Source organism: Canis lupus, chromosome 1 (genome assembly GCF_011100685.1).
Source record: "Canis lupus familiaris isolate Mischka breed German Shepherd chromosome 1, alternate assembly UU_Cfam_GSD_1.0, whole genome shotgun sequence".
NCBI lineage: Eukaryota > Metazoa > Chordata > Mammalia > Carnivora > Canidae > Canis > Canis lupus.
The window spans coordinates 111,034,278-111,059,438 of record NC_049222.1 but is presented as its reverse complement, the minus strand read 5'-3'; the positions used below and the strand labels follow the sequence as shown (position 1 = coordinate 111,059,438).

Here is a 25,161-nt window from a genome sequence, read left to right as displayed (position 1 = left end):
CGCCCTTGGAAATGCCAGCTCCTGCCCTGCCTGCATTGGGGGGTGGGGACATGGACCTGGATCCCCTGAGGCCTAGGTGCTCTCTGCGGCCTGAGTCAGCCTGGCACATCCGTCCTCCTACTTCAGTGGCCTCACCCACCACCCCCGCAACCCCTCCTGCCACCACGGATGCCAGCAGGGAGGCTGTCAGCTGAAGCTGCCCAAGGCTCCCTGGGGGTGGCGAGGCTTGGCAGGATAGGGTAGGCCTAGTTCCCAGGGCTTGCTGAGCCAGGGAGACCAGGACATGAAGACCGATGGGGGCTTTCACATCTCCGTTTATTGCACTTGAACCCGGGGCTCTAAACTGGTCCTCTGGTGCCAGCTCTGACATTGGCACTGTACGCTGCTACTGCCAACGGCCCTCTCTGGCTCACGGATTCACCTGCGGTGTGTGGCCACCACAGGCCTCATTGTGGACGTGGACCCTGGGCCTTGGGCTCAGTCCAACCCCTTACACCTTGTCTGGGCGGAGGGAGGAGCCTTGCCTCCTGCTGCTCCGGGTACTCATTCAAGGCCCACCTGGGCGGTAAGGGTTCTCTCAGGCCAGGGGTCTCGGCTTGCCCCCCTGCGCCCAGTCCCGGGGCTGGTGGGCTTCGCTGGCGTGCCCACGGACATGCTCGGCACCCTGACCTGACCGGACCGTCCCGGGGGCATGGCCGGCTCCGTTTGTGGCGTGGGGGGGGTCGTGGGCCGGGGACTTGGGCGGGCTGGGCGGCTTGAGCGCGCTGACCGCGCGGATGAGGCCCATGCGGCGGCGGATGGAGTGGTCCAGGTTGACGGTGCAGCGCAGCAGGCTCTGCGCCTCGGCCACCGTGAAGGGGAAGTCGGAGCCCAGGAAGCGCTCGAAAAGCTCCGGGTCGCCGTCCAAGTCCAGCACGTTCTGCAACGCCTTGGTCATGGAGTGCAGCTCGCGGCTGTTGTCGCAAAACACGTCCCAGAGGCGCGCGCGGGCCTCGGGCGCGCCCCCCGCCTGCTGTCGGTCCTCCAGGCACTGCAGCACCCAGCTGAGGCGGCACGGCCACTGGTTGGCGAGCACGACCCAGGCCACGGCCTGGCGCGGCGTGGGGCCCGCGCAGTCCCCGTCCTGCTGCTGCAGCAGGCGCACGGTGATGGGCACGGTGTTGACGATGCGCCGCATGGACACCACGTTGTCGGGCACGTACTCATAGAGGCAGTCACGCTCGTCGTGCAGGCAGAGGAGCGCCTCCTGGATGCGGCGCGCCGCTTCGGCGTCTATGCGGCTCTGCGCGCGCTCGGTGCCCACCCGCGTCTCCACCGCCAGGAGCTGCGCGTCCTCGCCGCCGCCGCCGCCGCCGCCGCCGCCGCCGCCGCCGCTACTGCCACTGCCCGGCCGCAGCTTGCGCGTCATCTCGCGGTACAGCAGGTCGTCGCGGCTCAGCACGGCGTCCTGCAGGAACTGCAGCTTGGTGCGGCGGCCCATGATGGGCACGGAGAAGGGCAGCGTGACGGTGCGGTTGAGGAAGAGGTAGCCGTTGTCGGCCGTGCCCTTCATGGAGCCGGCGCTCTCGAGGCACGCGGCCAGGATGCTGGGGTCCACCACCAGGATGAAGATGAAGGGCGCGTGGCTGTCGGACAGCAGCGTGTTGATGGCGTTGAGCACGCCCACCACGCGCTCCGGGTAGCACGTGTCCAGCCCGGTGACCTCGAGCACGACGCGCAGCCGGCGCCGCTGGTAGATCTCCAGGAAGCACAGGAAGTCGGTGAGCAGCTCCACCTCCTTCTTCACCTCGCACATGAAGCCCAGCTGGCTGCCGAACTTCTCGCGCGACACCAGCCGCTCGATCTTCTTGCGCTGGCTCACGAACAGGTGCTTGCCCACCGAGTACACGGCCATGAGCAGCCCCGAGCCCGACAGCGTGGTGGCCGCGCCGCCGAACACCCGCAGCAGGCTGCCGCTGGCCGCGCCGTGGCCCGGCGCGCGGGCGCCCACCGACAGGTACAGCAGCCCCACGCCCAGGCCGAGCGCCGCCAGCAGCGCCAGCAGCGCCAGGCACACGCGGCGCCGGCAGTGCCACTCGCGCTGGCAGAAGCCCGGCGTCGTGGCCGGCTTGTTGCCCAGCACCGAGTACACGCTGAAGGGCAGCGCGCCGTACTGGTGGCGGATGCCCTCGCACAGCGTGGTCACCAGGCCGGCCCACAGCTTGTCCGTGCCCGCGTACTGCCAGGCGCTGAAGCGGATGAAGAGGAACTTGACGTTCTTGCGCCGCAGGTGCACCTCGGTGATGACCGGCTGCAGGAACACCAGGTACCACAGCAGCCGCGGGAAGCCCCAGCCGCTCACCGGCCGCGGCTGCCACTGCACGCGCCGCAGCTCCTCGGCCTCGCGCTGCGCCGCCTCCTGCTGCATCAGCGCTGCGGGGGGGGGGGGGGGGGGGGTTGTGAGCGGCGGGGGCGGGGCCGCAGGGCGGGGGCGGGGCCCAGAGCCGGACCGAGGGGCTGAATGAAGCAGGTGCGGAAGCGCAGGCCTGGAGCCCGCCTTGGACTGGAAGAGGCCTGAGTGCGAGGCCGGGGTGGGGCGGGGGGGGGGGGGCAGAAGCAGAGCTCCTGAGGGAAGGCGCCAAGGAACAGAAGATTGCATGCGAGGGCCGGAGGAAGCGAAACGCAGGGCAGCAGAGTACAGCCTTCGTCTGATTCTCCTGGTTTAATGCTCCTCCTCCTCCTCCAGGAAGCCCTCCCTGATCCCCAGGCTGGGTCCTGTGCCTCCTGGGCTCACCTCACCCCACCACTATCCACTAGTTGAGTCGTCACTCTTTGGGGACAAGTCCATCTCCTGCTCTGGCCTGTGAGGCCAGGAAGGGCAGGGCACCAGTCGTCTTGGTCATCCTGTGTCTCCTGGGCACCAAGGGAGGGCTGGGGGAATGTCTGAAGGATGGATCACGAGGGGTGGGGGCAGGGTCCCTCTGCTATTGAGGTCAGTGAATGAATGAATGGGAATGTGCCAGCATAGCACAGACTAGGAGCTCCAGAATGCTGTTTCCTTTTTCCTTATAACCGGATGTTTTCTCCTCCCAGGACCCTGTTTATTGCTTTATGGCAACACAGGGGCAGATGCAGGCCTGTTTAGCAGGTGCTCGCCAGGGCTGGGCTCACCCAGGTGAGTCACCTCCAGCCCCTCTGGCCACAGTTAGGGCTGGGGTCTGAGCAGGGTCTAAACCCAGTTCAAGCTGCTGTGGATCCTGGCCACGTTTCAGCCCATGGGATCGGGTAACCTCTACCTGTTCAGGGGTCTTGTGGGTGCCAGGCCCTGGGTCAGTGCTGAGAAGCGATGGGTCTGGGGGGCACAGGAGGGACTTTGCAGGAGCCAGTGAGGAACCTGGGCTTTCTCCCTAGAGTGCTGGGAAGCCATGGAAGGCTTTTCAACGGGAACAACAGGGCTAGACCTGTACCTTTTTTATTTTTAAAATTTATTTATTTATTTATTTATTTATTTATTTATTTATTTGAGAGAGAGAGAGCAGGGCAGGGGGCGAGTGGAGGAGCAGAGGGAGAAGGAGAGAGAATCCCAAGCACACTCTCTGCTGAGCTCAGAGCCCAGTGCAGGGCTGCATCCCATGACCCCAAGATCATGACCTGAGCTGAAATCAAGAGTTGGACACTTAACTGGCTGAACCACCCAGGCACCCCACTAGAGTTGCATCTTAAAAAGATTCCTTGGAGTGGATCTGGAAGGGGAGGGGATGAGACTGTTGGCCAGGAGGCCAGAGAGGAAATGGGCAAGGACCCAGGGGCAGAGGCTGTGGGCATCAGGGGGGACCTGGTTAATGCTAACTTATAGGCATCTGGCCTCAGGAGCAAGGGGGTCTTGGGGGAGCCTGAGGCTGGACCAGAGGCTCGTTTTCCCTGCTCCCCACCCCAGAACACAGAGCCTCACCAGTGATCTTGTCCAGCATCATGTGCAGGCGGCAGCCAAAGGGGGCATAGAAACCCACGGTCACCGGGACGGGCACATGGCAGAGGGTCTTGGCCAGGCAGCTGCAGTAGACATCATCTTCTGTCAGGATATCTGGAGGCCGGGGTTAGGGAAGGGGAGGGGAAACTGAGTCAGTGAGGCTGGCCAAGCACCACCCTCCTCCCCATCTGCCCTCCAGAGAGCCCACCCTCAGCTCCTCCCTCAGCTCAGCATCCTACTCCCCAACTCTCCAAGATGACTCAGGTCAGACCCGCAGATGGAGATTTCTGGAGCAGTAGGCAACCCCCTTCCCCGATGTGCCCCTCTGAGCACCACAGAAAGAGTTGACCCCAGATCCACCAGGGAAAGGCGCAGAGGCTAGACTCCCCACCGAACCCCAGCACAGAGGCCCAAGGGATTGACAGGCCCTAGGTCACTAGGCTCAGCCACCAGCTCATAGTGTCCCCAGAAAAATCCTATGAACCTTTCTAGGGACTCGCCCTCAGATGCCTAAGACACCTCTTTACATGTTCCTGAAGTTTCTCGTGTCAGTTCCTGCCAGCTCTGCTAGCCTGGCTGCAGCATGGAAGGGCCCTGACGATCAGAGGCTCCTCCTGGCTTCCTGTCCATCCCATACCCTGACCTCTGTCCCCCTCCAGGACCCCATGCCCACAGCCTCTCACCCTGCCCCAAGCCCAGGCAGACCCAGGTCTTGGTCCCAGCCCCGCCACCTTTTCTGCATGACCATTGAGAGGCTCAGTATCCCCCTCTGAAGAGGGGGTGCAGAGACACCAGGGTAGCATGAATGCCAAGGGGGTGAGGCAGGGGTGGGCCCTGGGTCGATGCCATGGTCTGGAACAGCCCTTTAGGGAGCAGATTCAAGTTCAATTGCTGGCACCATGCACAAGAATCACAGTGTCACTCCGGCTGAGGGCGTCCCGCCCCCCGGACCCCCACTGAGTGCTACTTCTTGGACTGGAGCTGGGGCACCAGAAGGGTGGGGGTCAGCTGCCCAGCCACAAGCCACCCCCCATCTGGCCCTCCCCGCACGCTAACCTCCTCCTCACTGTCCCTGGAACAGGCCACTTCACAGTTTGCTTTTGCTGATCCTGCTGCCACTTACGCAAGAGACCTGCCCCCCCCCCACCCATCTTCACTCAGATGTTGCCCTAGTGGCACCTCACCTGATGACCTTCATCGATGCTCCTTCGCCTCCTCTGCCTTGTTTTTGCCCAATGTGATTATCACGGGGTGACACACTTCAACTTGCCTTACTTATCTGGTTCCTGTACCCACCTTCCTCCCACCGCCTGTAGACCGTGAGCTTTGTGAGGACAACAGTCTCTGCCCTCCTCCCCTGCAGCCCCCACCCTCCGCTCCTCTGCTGGGCACCCACCGCAGGCATCCCATACCTAGTCGGAGGGTGGGTGGATGGATGGGTGAAGGGATCCCTCCCCTTGCCGCCTGTTCTCTCCAGCCCCCAGGCCACTCCCTACCTTTTGCTGCAGCAGCACAGCTGACCTGTCCCCCCACCCCCCCCACCCGGCACCAGAGCTGCCCAGCAAGCTGGTACCTGTCACCCCCTGCCCCACGTTCTCTCTGGCCCCGTGGGCTGGGCGCAGGGGTGGTGGGGAGGGCCAGGGAGAGAAAAAGCAGAGCAAGGCTGTCAGCAGAGGGAGACAGCCAGGGCCCAGACCCCCGGCTAGCCCAGGATGAGGCACCAGGGCCAGGCCTGGCCTGGAAGCTTGGATCCCGCCAGGTGAAGCAGAAGCAGCTGCCTGGGGGCCCAGGGTCAGGGACAGCCCCCTCCCAGGCAGGGACCAGGGGAGCGGGGAGGAGGGCAGGCCGAGGGGCCAGGGGCCCCCGAGGGAGGACGCAGCAGGGACAGAGCCCGCAGGAAGGCTGGGTGAGCACCGGAGCTGTAGGTGAAGGAGCCGCAGGCTGCGGGGACAGGCAGGGGGCGGGCGGCACTGGGCCTGCCGGGCTCCAGGAGGGCGCGGGCTGCGGAGGCCAGGCCTGGGCCGCTGCTGGCCATGGCGGGAGCCGCGGTGGGTGAGATGGTGGGCTCGGGGGGCGGCTCGGGGGCGGCGGCCGGTTGCATGGGGACAGCAGCCGTTGCAGGTGGCCCCTTCCGGGCCCCTGGGACGGAGCAGAGTCGCTGCCGCAGGGGGTTGGGAGGTGGGGGCTGGGGCTGCTGCTGCTGCTGCTGCTGCAAGATGGGGGGCTGGGGGCCCCGGCGGCAGCCGCTGACACCCCCCCGGTGGCTGTGGTAGGCCCGCTGCCAGCACACCTGTGGGGGCAGCCGACAGGGCCCGTGGGCTTGAAGGGCCGCTGGGTCATGGCACCACTGGTAACAGCACCCTGGAAGGAAGGAAGTGGGGGCGACTGGGCCTGGGTCCCTGACCCCTGGGGGGCATTGGCAGGAACCACCAGGTCGAGTCTTCAAGTGGAGGCTGGGGCTGGTCCCTCCGCGGAGGCCCAGGAGAGGTCAGAGAAAGTGAAGAGGGGGTGTGGGCAGAGCGGGTGGGGGGCAGTCTCTGTGCTCTTCCATCCGGGGGAAGGAGAAGAGGTACAGAGGCCCCGGCTTGAGTTGGCCGAGGGGCTAGAGTGCGGACAGTGCCTTTTGGAGTCCCTGGGGCTGGTGGGGGGCAGAGAGGAACCCGCCTGGTTGGTCCAGAGGAACCTGGAGTGATTGAGAGGTGACCACGGAGAGGGGACGGGGCGAGGACTAAGAAGGGGGTGGGCAAGGGGAAGGCTGGGCCCCGTGGGAAGTAACTGTTCCCATCCCTGGCCCCACAGCAGGAGCACCTGTGGCCACCAACCCCCTGGAAGCTGTCCCCCCTTCATGCACACTCAGTGGCGGGGGGGTGGGGGGAGCGTGCTCTCCCACCACACTGATCCCTCCCCGCCCCTGGGCTGGGCGTAGGTCAGGGGTGTTGTCTTCACAGGCCTGGCGATTTGGGGTGGGGGGAGTTCTACCCATGCTGGGGGGAGGGATAGGCCGGGTGGTCCCCTCCCCTGCTGACATCCCCATCTTGGGCTCCCCAGGACCTGTGCCCGCCCCCCCCACGACCCCTTTATGTAGAAGCTTCTGTGGGGATGCCCAGTAACTCCTCCCCCCTGGGGCCTGAGGTTCTCCTGCTCAACCGTCCGACACTCAGCAGCCCCCCACTCCCAGATCACGCTCCCTGCTAGGACCCCCCCAAACCGAACCCCTACCTTTTTGGTGCCCCAACTCCGGATCCAAGAAGTAGCGCTCAGCGGGGGTCTGGAGGGGCAGGGCGCCCCTGGCGAAGCGGACGGTGTAGTGTTTGTGCATGGTGGCGGCGGCGGGAGGCGGGGGGCCTGCTCCAGGGGAGGCGGAGGGGGGCTCAGTGCCGGCTCCCTTGGGTGCCAGTGGGAAGAGGCCCCCCCGGGATGCGACTTGGGGCAGGCGAGAGACCCCCATCCCTGATGTTGGGGTTCTGGGTCACCAGGTGGGGTGGAGGTGCTCTTCAGAGGAGGAGTGGTCAGGTGGGGGGGAAGGACAGCTAGATGGGGGAGGACGGAGAGTGGTTGGGCGGGGAACGCTAGGGGCTAATTTGGGGTGCGTGAGATTTCCAAAGTTGGTGATTGGGTGTTTGGGAGCCCCTGGGAATTCCCAAGAAGCCAGGACAATGGGGGTGCCGGGCAGACGTGGGCTGGGGAGACATGGTAGCCCCAGGGGGTGCTGAGAAACTGTAGGGGACCACGGCATGTTGGGAGGCGCGGCTGGCGCTGTGTGAAGGGACAGGTCACCAGCGCGGAGAGAGCTGGGAGCCCCGGGCCACCGCCACCCGAGGGACAACTGAGACATCTAGAGCCTGAAGGAGGGCGAGGGTGGGGAGGGGAATTCTGGGGGAGCACATTCAGTCAGGCTGGTCCAATTTGGGAAGAGGCTCAGCAACTCGGGGCGAGACGGGGTGCACAGGTCTAAAATGTGGGGAGCCGAAAGCCAGAAGGGAAGGAAGGATGCGTGTGTGGGGAGGCAGGTGGGGCCCAGGGGCAGAGGGAAGGGGGTTGTCGCGGCTCAGTGGGGTGGGGGCCCCCGGACCTACCTGTGGCGGCCTCGGGCCGGCTCCCTGCCCTGCCGAGCTGCTGCGCTCGGGCCCACGGAGACAGGCCCCAGCTGGGTGCCAGCCGCCCGACCGGTTTGCCCGCCCTGTCCCCGCCCCTTCCCCAGAGCGCCGCCCGCCCTGCCCGGGGCTGCTCTCTGCTCTCGAGGACTGGGGGCTCCCCCCACCCGCGCCCGGGGTGTGGTACCCCACATAAGGGCGGGAGGGGGCAGGCCACGGTGCCCGCCGGGGGCTCCACCTGCCGCGGGCTCTGCAGACCCTGCCTGGCCCGTCCGTGGGACCCGGCGAGGAAGCCGGCGCAGGGATTGAGTCCAGGGCCGGGAGGAGACGCAATCCTGGGCTCAGATGCCAGTTCCCCCAGGGCCCAGCTGTGTGACCTTGGACAGGTGACTTCACCTCTCTGAGCCTCGGCTTCCTCATTGCTGAGGAGGCCCCGGACGACCAACGTCGCGTGGTTGCAGGAGGCCACCGGGCAGAGCGGGACACTGACGACAGCAGCCGGCCCCACAGCGCGCGCTCTTCCCGCCGTTAACCCCCTTCCTCACCACACCCTAGCGGGGCTGCCGTGACGCCCGCGTCAGCCGAGGAAACCGAGGCCCAGAGACATGAGGTTCCTTGCCCCGGGTCTCACGGAAGCAGAGTGGGGCCCCTGAAAGCAGCGGGCTGTGCCGCAGGCTCGCTGGTGGGTGCGAGGCTCCTTGTGGACATTCTGAGAGGTGAGAGCAGGGCCAGGGCTCAGGAAGAGTGGGGAGCACGGGGGGGGGGGTCTCTGCTGTCCAGGCCCGTGTCCCTTCAGCTGCGGGCGCCACAGGGCTGACAGGCACTGCCCGGGGAGATGGGTGACCTGGTGGGGCTGGGGGAGGCGACCACGAACAGCGCCCGGGGCAAGAGAGAAGGAACCCATCTGGTCCTGGGCGACACCCCTCCAGGGGTCCCACCTGGGTGACCAGACACTGCCCCCTGTAGCCAGAGCCAGGCCTCCTTCCATCCGTGGGGGCCAGTCGTGTCTCTCCCCCCCAGGCCTTCAAGCTGCTTTTCCTGGGAAGGCTTCCTCCCTGTCCTCTACTAGCTGGGGACTCTACCCACCACCCCCACCCCACAGCCGTCCAGCCAACAGGGGGGCAGAGCTAGTATGTCTGAGAGGGGGGGCAAGGGTGCGGGGGGAACCTCCAGGATGTGCCCAGGAGCTTCTTGAGGGCAGGTGGGGCCAATCCTCTGCCATCCCTGCCCACCTGCACACACAGATTGGTTGAATAACCAATTCTTTCTGGGAAACATCTGCCAGGCTCTGTGCGGGGCAGAGCCAGCTCCCAGCAGAAGGATCCAGAAGGATCCAGAAGGACCCAAGATGTGTGTCGGAACATAAGTGACCACCACAAGGCAGGAAGCAGCTGTCTAGGGGTGCTCCCGGGCTGCGGGCGCAGACAGTGCATAACTGCTCTGAGGGGGTGGTGGCCAGGTGGCTGCAGGAGGCCGAAGAGGGGGCGGCAGCCTGGGAGTGGGGCACAGGGCGGGGCAGCCTGGGCAGGGAACGGTATGTGCAAAGGCCAGCAAATGCGGAGCGCAGCTTTCTGGGCTGGGGATGGGCAAGCCGATGCAAGGGCCACATGGGGTGTCTTCACAGGACTCTAGAGCCAGAGGGGCCTCCACCCACTGATCTTTCTGCTCTTGTTTGGGTCTCACCCCAGCCTCAGTTCACAGTTCTGAAGCGGGGGTACTTACCCACAGCAGGCAGCAGGGCCTGGGCAGAGTCCAGGTGTGTGGGACCCTCAGGTGCCATGAATGTAAGGGGGGCAGGGAGGCCACAGCGCCCAGGGCCAGGTCCGCTGGCCTGTTGTTCTGGGTATGACCTCCATCTGCCGGCTACCTCGAGTGTGTGTGTTGGGGGCCGAATGAGGGTGTCTGGTCCGTTTCCCCCTCTCTGCCCATCCAAGGTCCTGGCAGCTCCAGGCCTGCCCCTGCCCACTCTAGGTGGCCCCCACTCTGCTCCCCAGGGAGAGGTCCATTGTGCATGCCCCACTGGGCGGAGGACAGCCCCAGACTTGTTGACGCTGGCAGGGTTGCCAGTGCTGGCCCCTCTGCTCCCCCCCACACCCCAGACCAGGTGTGCAGGGCAGGAGGCGGCAGGCCCTGGGGCTCCGGGCTGGGCCGTGATGGAAGGGGCCTGTAAGGGCAGGGAGTGAGGGATGGGGAGCTACACAGGGGGCTCTGCTCCCCACCCAGGACCTGTGACAGGCATTGCTTCACAGATGCTCCCTCCCCCTCAGCGCGCAGAGTGACCCCCTCCTCCTTCCACTTTAAATCTGGCTCCACATACAGAACCTTTATTGGGCATCTGCCACGCAAGGTGAGGAGTCTGATGCGGGGATCCCTTCACACTGGCCCCAACTTGGGCCACCTCATTCCCAGGACACCCCCACCTCCCTGTGACACCCACTTGTTGAACACGTGATGCCCTGGAGTGGTTGGACCCTCGCCCCCCTCCCCTGCTTGTTTATCACCCACTACCAGCCCTCTGGCCACCCACTACCAGCCCTCTGGCAGCGCTCCAAGGTTCCTGGGCCAGCGGTGGCTGTGAGGCTCAGCCGGGGGTGGGGGCCTGGGGCTCCTCAGGTTTTCTGAATCACCACCTGGAACTTACCTGGAAGAGAAGGGCTGGCTTTAGCTTGAGGCTGGGGGATCTGAGGGCCGAGGCAGAAAGCACCTGAACAGCTCAGAGATGCTCAGAGACACTCATCCCTGCCCTGTACCAGTGGCCTGGCTGGCCTGGGGCGGGACCAAGGGGTGGTCCAAGGGGGTGCTGCTCCCCGCCCACCTGGCCTGCATCCTAGAGGTATGTGGGTGACTAGGAGCATGAAGGTCAAGCATGCAGGCTGCTGAGGAGAGGCCTAGCCCGGGCTTCTGTGGCATGTGTTTCTCGGGTCCTGCCCACCTGGCCTCAGGTCCCCACCATGAGGAGGCCTGGGGCACCAGCAGAGGGAAGAGCACTGGGGTGGGGGGCAGCAGAGGGAAGGCTAGCCCCAGGGGGGCATGCAGGCTGCAATCCATAGGCCCTGGCTGCCCTTTAGGGCCCCCCATTAGAGCATCAAGCAGGTTGACTACTATTATGTCCACCCGGAATCATGTTCACCACCACTAGACCAGCTCCCCGTCCCATCCATGGTTCTCTGCTCCCAGCTGGCACAACTTGGGGAAGCAGGCTTGGGGGACAGCACAGGTCCAGGGGCATAGCCAGGTTGCCCCAGCCACGTAGCCTGGGCACGGGACTTAAGCTCTCTGGGCCTCAAACTCCCCATCTGCCAGTGGGGTCCCGCAGGTCCCAAAGCCTCAGCAGCAGGGACAGGAGAGCTCCAGAGACCCACCACACAAGGGACGGGAAGGGCCCCCTCCCCCATGACTCACAGGTGGGCAAGGATGCCACGGAGGCGGTGACCAGGCTCTTGATGCCCAGGGTGCTGAGGGCACCTCGCAGGAGGCCGCAGGTGAAGGCCAGGAACTAGGGATGGGTGGGGGGGCACACGTCACCCAGGGAAGTGGGGAGGCCAGCACCCAGAACAGGGGCCATGCTGGGCTTTGGGCTCCACAGTGGGGGCGAGTCCCCCCCCCCCGGGTCCTGGGCTAGCCCCCCAGCTCGGGGCGGGGGCTGAGGACACAGGGGGAGGTCCAGTCCAAGCCCCTCCATACCTTGGGGGCTTCCTCTAGATACTGCAGACCCGCAGCCATCCGGATGAGGAGGGGGAAGCTGTTGTCCTGCAGGACGTAGGTCCCCTGGGAACAGAGAAGAGCCTGGGGTAGGGGGGTGCTGGGGTGGCATCTGTGCACTTGTGGTGGGGGAGGGAAGGCTGGGAGCCGTTGCCCCCTTCCCGCTGGGCTGAGGCCTGGAAAGACCTTAAAACCCCTGTCATCATGGCCCCATCCTTCAGGGCTACAGAAGGGCTCAGGGGCTTCCCAGCCCAGGCCAGGGGTCCCCCACGGGGCATGTTGGCCCTGCCCCCCTAGCTGCGTGGCTTCTGGAGTAAACAGTGGAGCAGCCCACCAGGGCCTGGCGCAGAGTGGGCACCGAACCGGAGCTCCGGCCAGCTGTCAGGCCCAGGAGAGATGCTGCTAACCATGGAGAGCCTACTGCCTACCCTGAGGCCCCATCTCAGGAGGCTTGTGGAAATTCTAGAAATAGCTGTGACACCCTGCCCACCCCCCACCCCTCCGCCCCAGTTGCAGCCTCCTGGCCTCCCTTGGAGAATTGGGCAGAGGCCGGAGAGGGGCCTGTTGCCAGTGGTGAAACCTGCCTCCCGCCTATCAGCTTGGGCAACCTCCCTCTGGAAGGGCTCCCCTCCGGCCTCCCTTTCCTCTTGGTTTCCGCCTCTGCCTGGAGTCGGGATTCGGGATTCGGGCCCTGGGCGGCGCTACACACCTGGTGATTGGTGCGGAGGCTGTCCATCTGCTTCTGGAACACGGCAACCCACAAGTCTTTGCAGAGGAACTTGAGGACGTCCAGCTCCTCTCTGAAGGCCAGCGTCTCCTGGGGCAGCCTGGGGGGCGGGGGTGGTGGCAGTGACAGGCGCTTGGGCCAGGCTGATGCTGTGGGGCCAGGAGGGCTGGGATGGGGAGCCGAGGGTGAGGAAGAGGGAGGAAGCCAGGCTGGGTTCCTCTACGGAGCAACACAACCCTCCCCGTCCAGGCACGCCCAGGAAGGGACCGACCTCAGGTCCTGCCTGCCTGCAGCCAGCAGGGGCAGGGGAAAGGCAGGAAGCGCCAGCTCTCACCTCTCGCCCAGGGCCTGGCCCACACGGAAGCCCATGCCCTCCAGCACAGACAGGCTCATCTTCTGTCCCTAAAAGGTCAGGGAAGAGAGGCTCAGGGGCCCTCGGCCACCTCCACCTGAACCGCCTGGGTTAATAAGACCAGTGTGCCCATCCCTGCCAGCTCAGGGGTGAGGGGAGCCAGGAGGGACGGCCTTCGGGGACAGGTCCAGGCCTTCTGACTGGCAGGCTGGCTTTGTCCCCCGCCATACGATGCCTTCAACATGCCTCTGCGGATGCCACAGGCTCTTGAGACCAGCCCCCCTTGCTTCACGAGAGGTGGGGGTATGCCCCAGGCTCAGCTTTAGACCTGCTTGTCGGCTCTTTCCTGAGAACACCTATCACTCAGCTCGGGCATTTCCAATGTGCGTCCTTACAACACTCTGTGGGTAGGTAGCACTCTGATCACCCCAGGGACTCCTGGTGACTTGCCACAGGGCTCGTGTGGCAGCAGCAAGGGAGCCGCAGGGCGTGGGGCCCACCCTCCTGGCCTGGCCAACAGGAAGCTATAAAAATCAACTGTAATCATTATGCCTTGAAACATCAGCCAAGACCCCTGGGAAGGACACACGGGGGCTCAGGGTGGGAGATGCTCCCTCGGGTGCTCGGGGAAGGCAGTAGCAGCCAAGTGTGGCATTCCCGAGAGCAGGGGCAAGGTCCCGCAGTAGGAGGGGGCAGCAGGTGGGCTGTACTTGGCGTCTGTCCACGTGTCTGCACGTGCTGATGGCATGCCCCGAGGGGAGTCGGCTTGCACGGATTTCCTTGGGGTGGCCTGAGGACCCTGAGTGGTGGAGGCCCAGGCTGGGGACATCGGAAATACCAGGACAGTGTATGCAGGGAGGTGCCGCTCTCCTCAGAGAAAATGTGGCAGGGCCGAGGTGGGAGGCAGGTGCAGCGCCCTGGGAAGGGGCAGGGGTCACCGGCCGGAGCCCTTCCCACCCTTCCTCCGGCCACCACACTCCCTTGGGAGTAACTTCCCGTCTTCTCTCTGGGTCAGACAGGCCATCACCACGGCCTCCCCAATGCTGGGGAGGATTTCTCTGCCTAGACCCCCTCCAGGAGGATGTCCTGGCCTCCTCAGCAGGCTTCAACAGACGTTAGGGACCCAGCTGTCCACCCCCCACCCTCTGCCCCACCCCTGGGACAGCTTCCATCGTCCAGAAGAGGGGCCTCTGGGCTCACTCACTGTTCCCTGCCCCGCCCCCCAGGTTAGGTCCGAGATCCCAGGCCAGTCTGTGGAGTGGGGACCCAGGCTGACCCTCACAGCCAACACTGGCCTTGGCACACGGGAGGCCCTTAACTGAATAAAGCGGGCAGTCAGGATTCGAGCTTGCACGGTGTGCCAGGTGCTTTGTACAAACCTCTTGTTTAATTTTAACAACCCTGTAAGGTAGGTTCTGGAAGCTGGCACTTGGAAGAGCGAGGTAACAGGCACCCGCAGCCACAGGGCGTCTTTCTGACCTGGGTGGATCTAGTTCCCAAGCCTAAGCGGCCAGGGTGGGTGGGTGGGAGGCCAGACCGACACCTATGGCTGTCCGGGCCTCAGTGGGGTGGCCAGGGCTGTGGCCCACCTCGGGGGACAGGGAGGGGGATGTGCCTGGGAGTAGGGAGGCCCGAGTAGAGGTCACCCAGGCCCCTGAGCAAGTTGGCCCTCTTCTCTGCCAGGCCGCCGGGCTCCTAGGCCCTTGCCCGCATTCCCGTGCTCCTCCTGCAGGACCCGGACCCGGTGACAACACAACTTCCTGCGGGCCAACACTGGCCAGCTCTTTGGACCCCCATCAGCATGTCTCTGCTTTCCTCAGGCCCGACCTCTGGTGACCAAGGTGTGTACAGATGGGCTCCGGTGTGACACCAGTGCAGGGGACACAGCCCAGAGGCTGAGCAACCCCACTGGGGGACCAGGCAGGAGCTGACTGCCCTGTGCCCCCAGCTACTCTCGGGTACAGAGAGGACCATGTTCGCAGCGCTGCCTCCCTCACCAGGGTCCTTATAAGGATGAAATGCAGGCCAAGCACTCCCCGCTGAGCTCAGTAAGTATTCCTGTCCCTGTCACGCACCGCCTGTCAACCTGGGTGACCAGCCCCTGGTGGAGGGAAAGCCCCAGGGAAGAGCAGCTCTGTTCCATGGGCTGACTTATCCCAGCACCGAGAATGGCCTCAGCTAGCCCTCTCTGCCGGGTGGTGGCCGGGTGGCCATCCTCCCAGAGGGCAGCACCTCAAAGAGGCAGGGCCGGGCTCTGCTGTGACCAAGCACATCTGTGTCCCTGGGGACTTCCCGAGGCACAAGGGGGGCTCTCTCATTCATTCCACAGACATGTCCTGGTGGCCTCGACAAGCCGGCCGTTGTGCCTGGTGGGGTGACAGGTGCCCAGGTGATGGGCAACCCCTATGCCAGGGGACCCGGGCAGCACAGAGCAGGGCAGAGCCAGTTCCCCCAGGAGGGGTCCCGGGGTGCTTCTCAGAGGAGGGCGGGGAAGCAGGAAGAGCTCTGGGGGGTGCAGCTCAGGCCACAAGGGTGGGGGAGGGTGGTGAGAGGTGGGGGAGGGGACTCCTGTAGACCAGACTGAGGGGGACACAGTGGGAGAGGGCATGACAGTCCCTGCCCCGAGGGAGCGGGGAGCCCACAGGAACTGATGCGGGCTCCAGCCCAGGTGGGGGCCCCACAGGGGGAAAGCAGGACTGTGAGAGCTCCTCTGGGGCCAAGTCTGAAGGAAGCAGAGTGAAGCCGGGAAGGGAGTGGGGTGGCACCCCAAGGCCTGGTCACAGCCGGATAGTGGCCCTGAGAGGGGACAGCCCAGGAGTCTGCAGGGTCCTCAGCCAAGCCGGGAGCTCCAAGATGGGGATGGAGGGGCGTCTGGAAAGGTGTCCCTTCAGTGAGCTTCAGACTGCCGGCGTTCAAGGCCTGGCTCCGCTGCTTACTGACCTTGGGCAAGCTATCCGGGCCTGTTTCATGTGTGAAAGGGGGCTGACAGCAGGCCCCACCTCATAGCAGTGGCATGATGGACACTGGGCAATGGGTCCTGCCCAGCTGCTGTCACCACCCACCCCACTGTACTCAACTAGGGGCCAGTGACATGGTGCTGAACTGGAAAGATTGGGGGGGGGGATATGGGGTGTAGGACCAACAGGAAAGGGCAGGGAGAGAGGCAGTGCAAGGGAGGGGTCAAGGATGAGCAAGTGAAGAGAGGGTGGAGGAGGAAGGGACCAGAAGCTTCCCCTGTTCCATCACCACCTGCCTCCCCCAGTCCCTGCAGAAGCTCTTCAGGGATTAGAGATTTATCATTCCTACAAAAGGCAGGGCGGGCCACTCATCCTCTGGGCCCATCCCAGGGCCAGGGCGCTTCTGGGTTCTTGGCCACCCTCACCCTCAACCTCAAATGAGTTTGCACAACAGCCCACGGAGAAGAAACAAGATCGTGCAGAAACAGAGGAGAACCCTGTCGAGAAGGCTCTCCTGGTGTCCCCCCAACAGCATGGGAGCCAGGAGGAAGGGGCAACTGGAGGGGAGCCCTGGGAAATGGAAAGTACGGTAGCACCAATAAACCTCTGTTAACAAGGGAGCCGACAGACAGACATAGCTGTCAAGGACAGACATTTCCTGTCAAGGAAAAGCCACGAGGTAGGAACAAATGGCAGGAAAGCTGTAAGACACACGGAAGGGACCCAGAAAGTCCAGCGTTCTAGGGCCAAGGACGTGCTGGAACAATGTGGAAGAAGAATCGAAGAGACGAAAAGAGAGGAGGGTGCTCAGCAACAGGAAGGTTCAAGTGTTTGAAAAGAGAAGGGCCACCGAGCCCCAAGGAAGATGACAGGAAAATAAGCAAACCGAGCCACCCCACAAGCCCGCATGTCCTGAGCCCTGGACTCCCAGAGAATATCCTGGACTAAAGCAGGGGAGCTGGTGGGAGGGGGGCCTGTGCCAGGCTCCTTCTCGTCTCTTCTGCAGCCCTGCCCCTCCGTGATCTGTGCAGGTTCTGGAGGGGGGCCCAGGGGCCAGCTGCCCAGGCTCCTCCCTTAAGAGGAGCATGGGGAGAGGGAACATTCTGGCTTCCCCCAGGTGCATGGCCCCAGAAGATCCAAGAGTGCGGAGAGTGAACGCATGAGTAAGAATGAGCAAGCGGGAAAAGCCAGCACGCCTCCCACCCTGTGGCCCAGGACTCACTGCCCACATCCACCCAGGCGGTCCTAGACACCCCCAGATCCTGCCTTCTCCCCGCCCCCCAATACTCCCAAAGGCCCCCCAGTCCTAATTCCCCCTGGGCTGAGCACCTGCCTGTGCTCTGGGCCCCTATAGCCACCAACCTCCCTCAGGTTGGTTCAGGCTCATTCACATGGCCTGGGAGACCTTTCTAAAAAGTAGAGCTGAAGCCCGTGCACCTCGTGTAAACCTTTATGGCTCCCACCACTAGCTCCCTGGCCTCAAGGGCACTGTGTCCCCTGCAGGGCTCTGTCCCCAGGGGGTCCACTCTGGCAGGGACCAGGTCGGTGGGTTTCCCAGGCTCTGGCTGAGGGCCGGGGCTCCATCTGACAGCTGCTGCACCCACCCCAGGTGCCCGGGCTGGCACAGGTGCTCGCTGGGCTGGGCCGGGGTGGAGGAAGGTCTGTCTGGCCCAGCAGGGCTGCTCCTGGGCCCCCTGCCAGGGCTCACAGTAGTAGGTGACAGTAGGTGAGACCCACGCTTACTGGTGTGCAGAGGAATTAACTCCCTTGCCCCCAGGCTTTTCTTATCTTCAAAGCTGCTGTGGTGGAGAAACCACAGGCACCTCCTCCCTGGGTTTTTCCTGCTCTGGTAACAAAGGCCCTTTGACCTCGTGGCTCCTCGGGTTAGTCTTCCACTCCACCTGTAACCCTTCCAGAAGAATCCATTCAACAGCCACAGATAACCAATGTGCCAGGCAGGATACGGAAATCCCCCAAACTCCTGGGCCTCTGGGCATGTGTGCTCTGGGGACAGATGAACGAGCCACCCACTGTCCCTGGGCTCAAGGAAGGTGGTGGCTGGGGGGAGGGGCAGACCTGAAGCCACAGACAAGCCTTGGAGCCCGATGCCTGAGTCCTGATTTCCCCTGATTCTTGCCACCTGCAGCCCAGGGAAAGCCCCACCTCTGGTGCCTCAGCGCCTTCTCTGTAAAATGGGGTGATAGCGTCTACCTTACAAGGCTGTTCTGAGGACTAAATCCAACAGAATACTGTGCTGGGGACACGGTAAGTCCCCAGCAGGAGGCCCGCATCTGGTTCAGATGGGACACTTGTTGGGCCGAAGAGAAGGAACAGAATGAGGAAGAAGGAGGAGGGAAGAGTGGGAGTGGAAGAGACAGGATTGAGCAAATAGCAGTTCTCGCTCTCTTTCTTAAAAAAAAAATTATTTATTTGAGAGAGCAAGCAAAAGCGGGGTTGGGCAGAGGGAGATGGAGAAGCAGACTCCCCACTGAGTAGGGAGCCCAACATGGGGCTTGATCCCAGGACCCTGGGACCATGAACTGAGCCCAAGGCAGACACTTAACTGACTAAGCCACCGAGGCTCCCCAAACAGCAGTTCTCTTGATACAGCCCTGAAATGGGGCTCCCAGGTGGAAGGGCCGTGGGGGAACCGCTGCAGACCTTAGCCCCGGCTGTACCCGGGAAGCACTCAGGACCCCGGCACGGAATCCCAGTGGCAGCGGGGTCCCAGGCACGTTCGTGTGTTTTGAAAGCCCGAGGTGAGCACGGCTGAGTAACCCAGCATTTCTCACACTTGCTTGACCACAGAAACCCATTAAAATCCTCCCTGAGCGCGCCAGGGAAGGCTCACCGGGAAATGCGGGCCAGCGTTTACAGCGCAGGCTTTGGAGGCGGGAGGCCTAGTTATATTCCTGACTCTGCCACTTGAGAGCAAGCACTCCTGTGCATCAAAGCCTCTGTTTCTCAGGTTCCAAAGCCTACAAAGCGGGGAGGATTGTGCTGACCTCTGTGGGTCGGTAGGAGGATCAAATGAAATCAGGAGTGTGAAGCCCATGGGCGGGCACAGGAAACATTCATTTGTGGTAGGGCGCTCCTATTATTACAAATCTCAGTCCCTCCACAGCAGGGGGACTGAGTCCACTTGAACAAACCCAGGCCAAGGACCTACTGTGTGGTGATCAGTGTAGACCTGGCCATGGAGTGCAGTCGGGGGTGGGGTGGCAGAGGGCGGACATGAATCAAAGGCTCATAGGAGCCTAGAATTCAGATGTATACTTGAGTGTGATAGGACTACCAAGGACAAGTGGGAAGGGGCTGCAAGAATGTCACAAGGACACCTGACTTGAACTGGGGGCTTGGGGAAGGCTTCCCCAAGGAAGAGGCATTTGAGCCAAGGTCCAAAGGATTAATAGATGGGAATGCATTGAAGATACAACAGGTGAAATGAGCTGAGAGATGAGGGTACAGGGGCTGGTACAGGGGCAGAGAGGGGCCTGGACTGTAGGGCAGGGGTGAGGAGAGGTGGCACCCATGATCAGAAAGAATGAGCAGGGCCTGGCTGGGGGCTGGTGTTGAGGGAGGAAAGGCTGATGTCAGGGACACCGGGGATTGTGGCTTGAAGCCAGGCTGGATGGGGTACGGAGACACTGCAACCCCCTCTCCAACACACAGGCCCACACTCCCCTTCCCATGCTTCATCTTTCTCATAGCATTTCCTTACCACACTATACTTGATTTATTTATTTTTTTTTTTATACTTGATTTATTTAGCTTCTTTGTGTCCCCTGATGACAACCTAAGCTCCAGGAGGGCCAGGAGTTTTTTTATTTTTTAAATTAATGAGAGACACACACACACAGAGAGAGAGAGAGAGAGAGAGCGCAGCAGAGACACAGGCAGAGGAAGAAGCAGGCTCCATGCAGGGAGCCTGACGTGGGACTCGATCCTGGGTCTCCAGGATCACACCCTGGGCTGAAGGCAGCGCTAAACCGCTGGGCCATCAGGGCTGCCCAGGACCAGGAGTTTTATACAGTTCACTGAGGAACTCCCAGAGCCTGCCACCGAGCCTGACACTTGGTGGCTTTGAGATGAAGTTTGTGGAATGAATGAACTTGAAAGAAACTATGTTGAGATGAGAAGCAACATCCTCCTCCCCAGCTCCTAAACCAGAAAACTTAAGCCAGTAAAAAATCTTGCATATTGATGAGGATGATGATTGAAGTAATTAATAATAATGAAAAAAACTTGATCATGGCGCTCAGTCATCAAACACCTACCCTTTCTTCTTGGTAACAGATTTTACAAGAGCTTCCATGTTCTGGAGGTGGATTAGGTGCTTGACATCACACCAAGTGCTTTAAAGTTCGAGCTCATTTGTTCTTCCTAAGAACCAACTTCCAAAATGCCAAGCATGCTCCTACCTCAGGGCTTTGCACCTGCTGTGCCTTCTTCTGGGATGCCCCCCTCACTCCTCTTGCCTTCACCGCACGGCTAAATTCCTACAGTCTGTTCCTCAGAAGGGCTTTCCTCTACCGTCAACCACTCCATCCCTATTCTTTTCATGATTCTATGGAAGTTTTCTTTTCATTTTCTTAAGATTTTACTTATTTGAGAGAGAAAGAGAGAGAGCATGAGCAGGGGAAAGGGCACAGAGGCAGAGGGAGAAGCAGGCTCCCCACTAGCATAAAGCCCTACCTGGGGCTCCATCCCAGGACCCTGAGATCATGATCTGAGCCAAAGGCAGATGCTTAACCGATTGAGCTACCCAGGCACCCCTCTATGGAAGTTTTCTTGATCGGACTTCTCACTAGCTAGTGGCATATTCTTGTTTGTTTGACTCCCCTACTAAGTTTCCCAAGGACAGGGAAACAGTACCTGACTACAATAGGTGCCTAATAAGTGTCTATTGCATGAGTAAATGCCCCTCTCTGAGACTGAGGCGCTGTTATAATACCCACTTTACTAAGGAGGAAACTGAGGCACACAGGGGATTGAGTCACTGGCTCTCACACCTACATAGTGGAGCAGGCGTGGATCCAACCCGGGCAGTTAAGTCCTTGGTACACATCCAATGACAGTAATTACCATAATTACTACCTGCTGACTCCGTGCTAGGCCTTGAGCTAAGCTTTAGCCGGAGCTGCCTCGCTCACCTGTAGCAGGGACCCGCGAGGCCGGCCCTGCTGCGATGCCCACTTTGCAGAGCACGGAGCCAGCGCCCCGCGAGGGCAGGGGCGGGGTCGCGGCTCGACCCGAGCCGTCGACCCGCCCTCGGCGCTCCCCAGGGCCACGCCCCGGCGTTCCCGCCGCGGCCCGCGCCTCCTCCCCCCGGGTCCCGGCGCTCACCCCAGGCCCAGGGTCGGAGTGGTGCGCCCACAGCTCCGCCACCATCTCGGTGTGCAGAAACTCGAACAGCGCCGCGTCCGCCATGCGCCGGCCTCGCGCCCAACGACCGGCTAGCGCTCCGTGCTCCCGTTGGCCCGGCTGGGCAGGCCCCGCCTCCCGCACTTGGCGCGGGCCCGCCCCCATTGGTGTTTCACACTAAGCCCCGCCTCCCGGGCTCGCATGGTGCGCGCGTGAACCCGGGAGACCCAGGGGGAGGGCCTGTTTTCATTGGCCACACGTGACAGCGTCTCCGCCCTTCCCCTTCGCCTCCTCGCTGTTTCCGGGTTGTCGAGCCTTCCCATTGGCCGGATCACTGGTCACGGGAGACAAACCCCGTTTTTTAAAAATTTCTATTCGTCCACTCTCCACGCAGCGCAATCCGGAAGCGCCAGCCCAGCCGCTTTCCTATTGGCCAGGCCTCCGCTCACGTGACTGCTCACGCCCCCGCCCTCCTCGCCCCTACACACAGCTGGTTTTGAGGACTAGCTTTCCCGGTAGGTAGCCGAGCGGCCCACGTGTGTGGCCGCCATGCCCGCCCAACGTGCGCCCCGATTGGTTGGGGCTGTCACCCTCCTCCCTCGGAAAAGACGGCGCGCTCCGGCTGCGTAGCGGATCCTGCAGGCTCCGGGCTTCGGTAAGCCAGGTACGGTCTCCGGCGACAGCGCTCCCCCGCGCCCGCGCTACTGCACCCTCCCCGGAGTCCAGCTGGGCTGTCACCCTCTCTGTGACCCTGGCACTGGCCCCTGGGCAGCTCAGGAGCCCGTGTACTTCCGGATCTGACAGAGGCTTGGAGGACGGAGGGGAGGGTGTGGCCTCTGCTAGGAGGCAAAATCGGAAGAGCTGGGTTTGGGATTCGGGGAGCGCGGGCCACGGGGCCTTCATCCACCCGGTCCTCAGTTTCCCCAAAGAGGGTGGGGTCCAGTGGCTTCCATTATCTCTGGCAGCAGGGCCGACGAGCCCGTTTACAGAAGAGGAAACTGAGGCCCAGGCGCGGGTAGCAGATGGCCGCAAATCGCTAAGCTAGTCAGTGCAGGGCTTGGGGATCCAGCACCCGCGCCTCTTAACCACCGCCGGGCGCCTCTCTTCTCCCCAGTTCCGCGGCATGGCGTCCCAGGGTCGTCGGCGGAGGCCGCCGCGGAGGCCCGAGACCGTGGTGCCGGGGGAGGCGGCCGAGACGGACTCGGAGCTCTCTGCGTCCTCGTCGGAGGAGGAGCTGTACCTGGGCCCCTCGGGCCCGACGCGCGGCCGCCCCACGGGGCTGCGGGTGGCCGGGGAGGCCGCGGAAACCGACTCGGACTCGGAGCCAGAGGCGACCGCCGCGCCGGGGGACCTGCCTCCGCTGGTGGTGCAGCGGGAAACGGCCGGGGAGGCCTGGGGCTCGGAGGAGGCCCCGGCGCCGGCCCCCGCGCGCTCGCTGCTGCAGCTCCGGCTGGCCGAGAGCCAGGCGCGGCTGGACCACGACGTGGCGGCCGCGGTGAGCGGCGTGTACCGCCGCGCGGGTCCGCGATGTGGCCGCCCTGGCCGGGAGGCTTGCGGCCGCTCAGGCGGCGGGGTTGGCGGCGGCCCACAGCGTGCGCCTGGCGCGGGGGGACCTCTGCGCGCTGGCGGAGCGCCTGGACATCGTGGCCGGCTGCCGCCTGCTGCCCGACATCCGCGGCGTGCCGGGGACCGAACCCGAGCAAGACCCGGGACCGCGGGCCTAGCCGGCTCCCCCTCCCCGGCCGGCCTCTGCGACCCGGCCCTGTCCCGCTCCCCGCGCGTCTTGCTGTCACCCTCTGGACGAGCGTCACCTGCAGGGAAACGCAGTGTAGGGGGGCGTGGTGACGTCGCAAGCCCCGCCCTGTCTCCAGCATCTGGCTCCTCCCCCTGGCCCTGCCCTCCGCTCCCGGGTTTGGCTCCCGGCCCTGGTAGCCAGTAGCTCCCTCATCTTTCTCCATGCCGGGCTGTCGCGTTGCTTCACGTTTCCTTGCGCTCTGCCTTTCTTGAGTTGGGTTTCTGCTCACAAGGGCTGGTTTGCTTCTTCCCATAGGCGCCTCGGAATCTGGCCCAGATTCCATGGCATCTTCCTTCACTCCCCTGGCTCTGCCTTTGGTCCTAGCCCCACTTCTGGAACTTCGTCCCCATAGGCTGGGCCCTGGTTCCATCTCCTGGTCCTTGCTCTGCTGTCTCCCAGCTTCCAATCCTTGGGGCTTAGCTCCAGCCCCTGGGGTTGATCTCATTTCCTGAGTCCAGCTATACCCTTAGGATTAGTTTTGCTTCTTTTGCCTTCCCCATTCTGCTTGGACTACCTACCTCATCCTGAGCTTCACAGACCCCCTCCCCCCACCTGCCCATGGTTTCCTTCATCAGGCCCAAGATCTCCCCCTTCCCCCACCCACCCGGCCCAAGGGGGTCTTCCCAATTTGCCAGGCTGAAGATGGCATCTCCTCCAGAACTTCTGGACCAAGTGGTCATGTCCTCCCCACCTTCCAAACCAAGGTGGCTTTTGTGTCCAAGCTCTAGATATAACATGGGTCTTCTCCTGACTGTCCAGGCTGACAGGGCACTCTTCGGGCACTCTTCGGGCACTTAGGGCCTAATGCAGTCTTGCCCTGGTACTTTAGGTGCATTGTGACACCGATTTGCAGATAATAAAACACCACACACTTGGTGTTTTATTCCCTGTGTTGGCCCCTGGAGGCTACAGGGACCTGGGTTTCTGGCTTGGCTCAGGGCCTGGGCTTAGCCAACTCTGCTCTCTCTCCTGCCCCCAGCCCTGGCCCCTCAGTCCCGTTCACATTTATCCACTTCCCCCACTTTATAATCCCAACCTGAAGCTGAGATCCGAGCCCCCTGGGATAGAGAAGTGAAGAAGAGTGCGCTGTACCCATCTCATTAAGACTCAGAACATTTACTGCTATGAGATAGGTTCGTTGATGATTTATTTCTCTGAGAATGGGAGTCCCAAGAGATCTTTCATGCCCGGCCTATTGAAGGTGAAGCTGTCGCCGGGCAATTGGGACCCTTTGTTTTTTGCCCTTGTTCTGCATTTACTTACATATTGTTAATTCACATAGTTACTGAGCACCTGTTCAGCGCCTGTCCTGTGCTGGACATTGAGGCTACAACATCCAGCCCAGGCCCTCACGTTGCTCCCAGCCCACTGGGGGAGACAGACATTAATAAAATTTTCTCCTAAATAAATGGATAGTTTTAATAATTTCAATTTATATATTAGCTGTAGTTTTTCTGACACTGTAATTAGGGCCGTGAAGAGTACAGGAGTTTTGTGAAGGTGTAACCAAGATCTCTCTGACCTTGTCTGGGCAGATGGGGGGAGGTCACATGGCCACCCCGCGGAAGTGATGTGTGAGTTTGAGCTGAACCCTGAAGCTGTAAATGGGTGAAACTGGAATGAATGGAGAAGAGTTACAGGCGGGGGGAACAGTGTATGCAAAGGCCCAGAGTCAGAAGGGAGCATAACCTATTTAGCAGAAAAAGGTGACATCCTCTATTGGAGACAGCAGTAGCACTGGGGGGAGGGGGCGGAGGTGGGTGAGTGTTGTCACCAGCAGAGGCCAGACAAAGCTGGGCTTTTAAACCAGGTAAGGAAGGACTCAGCCTCTATCCAACAACCAGTAAGCAGACAATGGTGCCAATGAATGTGTCTTTTGTGAAGGAGATTCTGGGATTTATGTTTCTGCAGTGTGGATGCCTCTGGAAAAATACCCAGAAATGCCAGTTTAAAAATAAACTGGGGTGTCCTGGTGGCTCAGTCAGTTAAGCGTCTACCTTTGGCTTAGGTCATGATCTCAGGGTCCTGGGATCCAGCCCCTGGTCAGCTCACTGCTCAGTGGGGAATCTGCTCTTCCCTTTTTCTCTGCCCCTCCCCCCCACTCATGCTCTCTCAAATAAATAAATAAATAAAAATCTTTTTTTTTAGATTTAAAAAAATTATTTTTCATGAGAGACACACAGCGGCAGAGACATAGGCAGAGGGAGAAACAGTCTCCCTG

General features: G+C 62.3%; 3 protein-coding genes across 6 annotated transcripts; 1 reads left to right on the top strand and 2 right to left on the bottom strand.

The window, feature by feature from the left end:
• Positions 1-294: 294 nt before the first annotated feature.
• Positions 295-11,429, bottom strand: NKPD1 (NTPase KAP family P-loop domain containing 1). 2 transcript variants are annotated; one of them, XM_038528597.1, is made up of 5 exons: positions 10,685-11,429; positions 7,169-7,294; positions 5,864-6,310; positions 3,932-4,063; positions 295-2,412 (listed from the first exon to the last, which is right to left on the bottom strand). In XM_038528597.1, the coding sequence occupies exons 2-5, from the start codon at positions 7,266-7,268 to the stop codon at positions 578-580; spliced, it is 2,514 nt and encodes an 837-aa protein (XP_038384525.1). In that variant the 5' UTR covers positions 7,269-7,294; positions 10,685-11,429; the 3' UTR covers positions 295-577. The 2 variants fall into 2 exon arrangements, with proteins under 2 accessions (XP_038384525.1, XP_038384524.1); XM_038528596.1 differs by lacking the exon at positions 10,685-11,429 and adding an exon at positions 8,026-10,227.
• Positions 10,352-21,226, bottom strand: TRAPPC6A (trafficking protein particle complex 6A). 3 transcript variants are annotated; one of them, XM_038528598.1, is made up of 6 exons: positions 21,128-21,226; positions 12,807-12,874; positions 12,455-12,638; positions 11,728-11,811; positions 11,446-11,539; positions 10,352-10,684 (listed from the first exon to the last, which is right to left on the bottom strand). In XM_038528598.1, the coding sequence occupies exons 1-6, from the start codon at positions 21,209-21,211 to the stop codon at positions 10,653-10,655; spliced, it is 546 nt and encodes a 181-aa protein (XP_038384526.1). In that variant the 5' UTR covers positions 21,212-21,226; the 3' UTR covers positions 10,352-10,652. The 3 variants fall into 3 exon arrangements, with proteins under 3 accessions (XP_038384526.1, XP_038384527.1, XP_038384528.1); XM_038528599.1 differs by having other exon boundaries at positions 12,455-12,572; XM_038528600.1 differs by lacking the exon at positions 11,446-11,539.
• Positions 21,227-21,444: 218 nt separating this feature from the next.
• Positions 21,445-24,371, top strand: BLOC1S3 (biogenesis of lysosomal organelles complex 1 subunit 3). The gene is given in 3 exon segments (XM_038528601.1): positions 21,445-21,800; positions 22,260-22,667; positions 22,669-24,371. Coding segments are annotated over 2 exon segments (600 nt in total). The 5' UTR covers positions 21,445-21,800; positions 22,260-22,268; the 3' UTR covers positions 22,870-24,371.
• Positions 24,372-25,161: the final 790 nt, after the last annotated feature.

Bases quoted from the DNA above. Each gene is read 5' to 3' on its own strand.
- NKPD1 (XM_038528597.1), bottom strand. From the start codon at position 7,268: ATGCACAAACACTACACCGTCCGCTTCGCCAGGGGCGCCCTGCCCCTC. The intron at 6,311-7,168 runs GTAGGGGTTCGG...CCTTCCTTCCAG, and splicing joins GGAGTTGGGGCACCAAAAAG to GGTGCTGTTACCAGTGGTGC. The intron at 4,064-5,863 runs GTGCTCACCCAG...CCCGGCCTCCAG, and splicing joins CTCCTTCACCTACAGCTCCG to ATATCCTGACAGAAGATGAT.
- TRAPPC6A (XM_038528598.1), bottom strand. From the start codon at position 21,211: ATGGCGGACGCGGCGCTGTTCGAGTTTCTGCACACCGAGATGGTGGCG. The intron at 12,875-21,127 runs GTGAGCGCCGGG...CTGACCTTTTAG, and splicing joins ACTCCGACCCTGGGCCTGGG to GGACAGAAGATGAGCCTGTC. The intron at 10,685-11,445 runs GTGAGTCATGGG...CTTCTCTTCCAG, and splicing joins CGTGGCATCCTTGCCCACCT to GTAAGTTCCAGGTGGTGATT.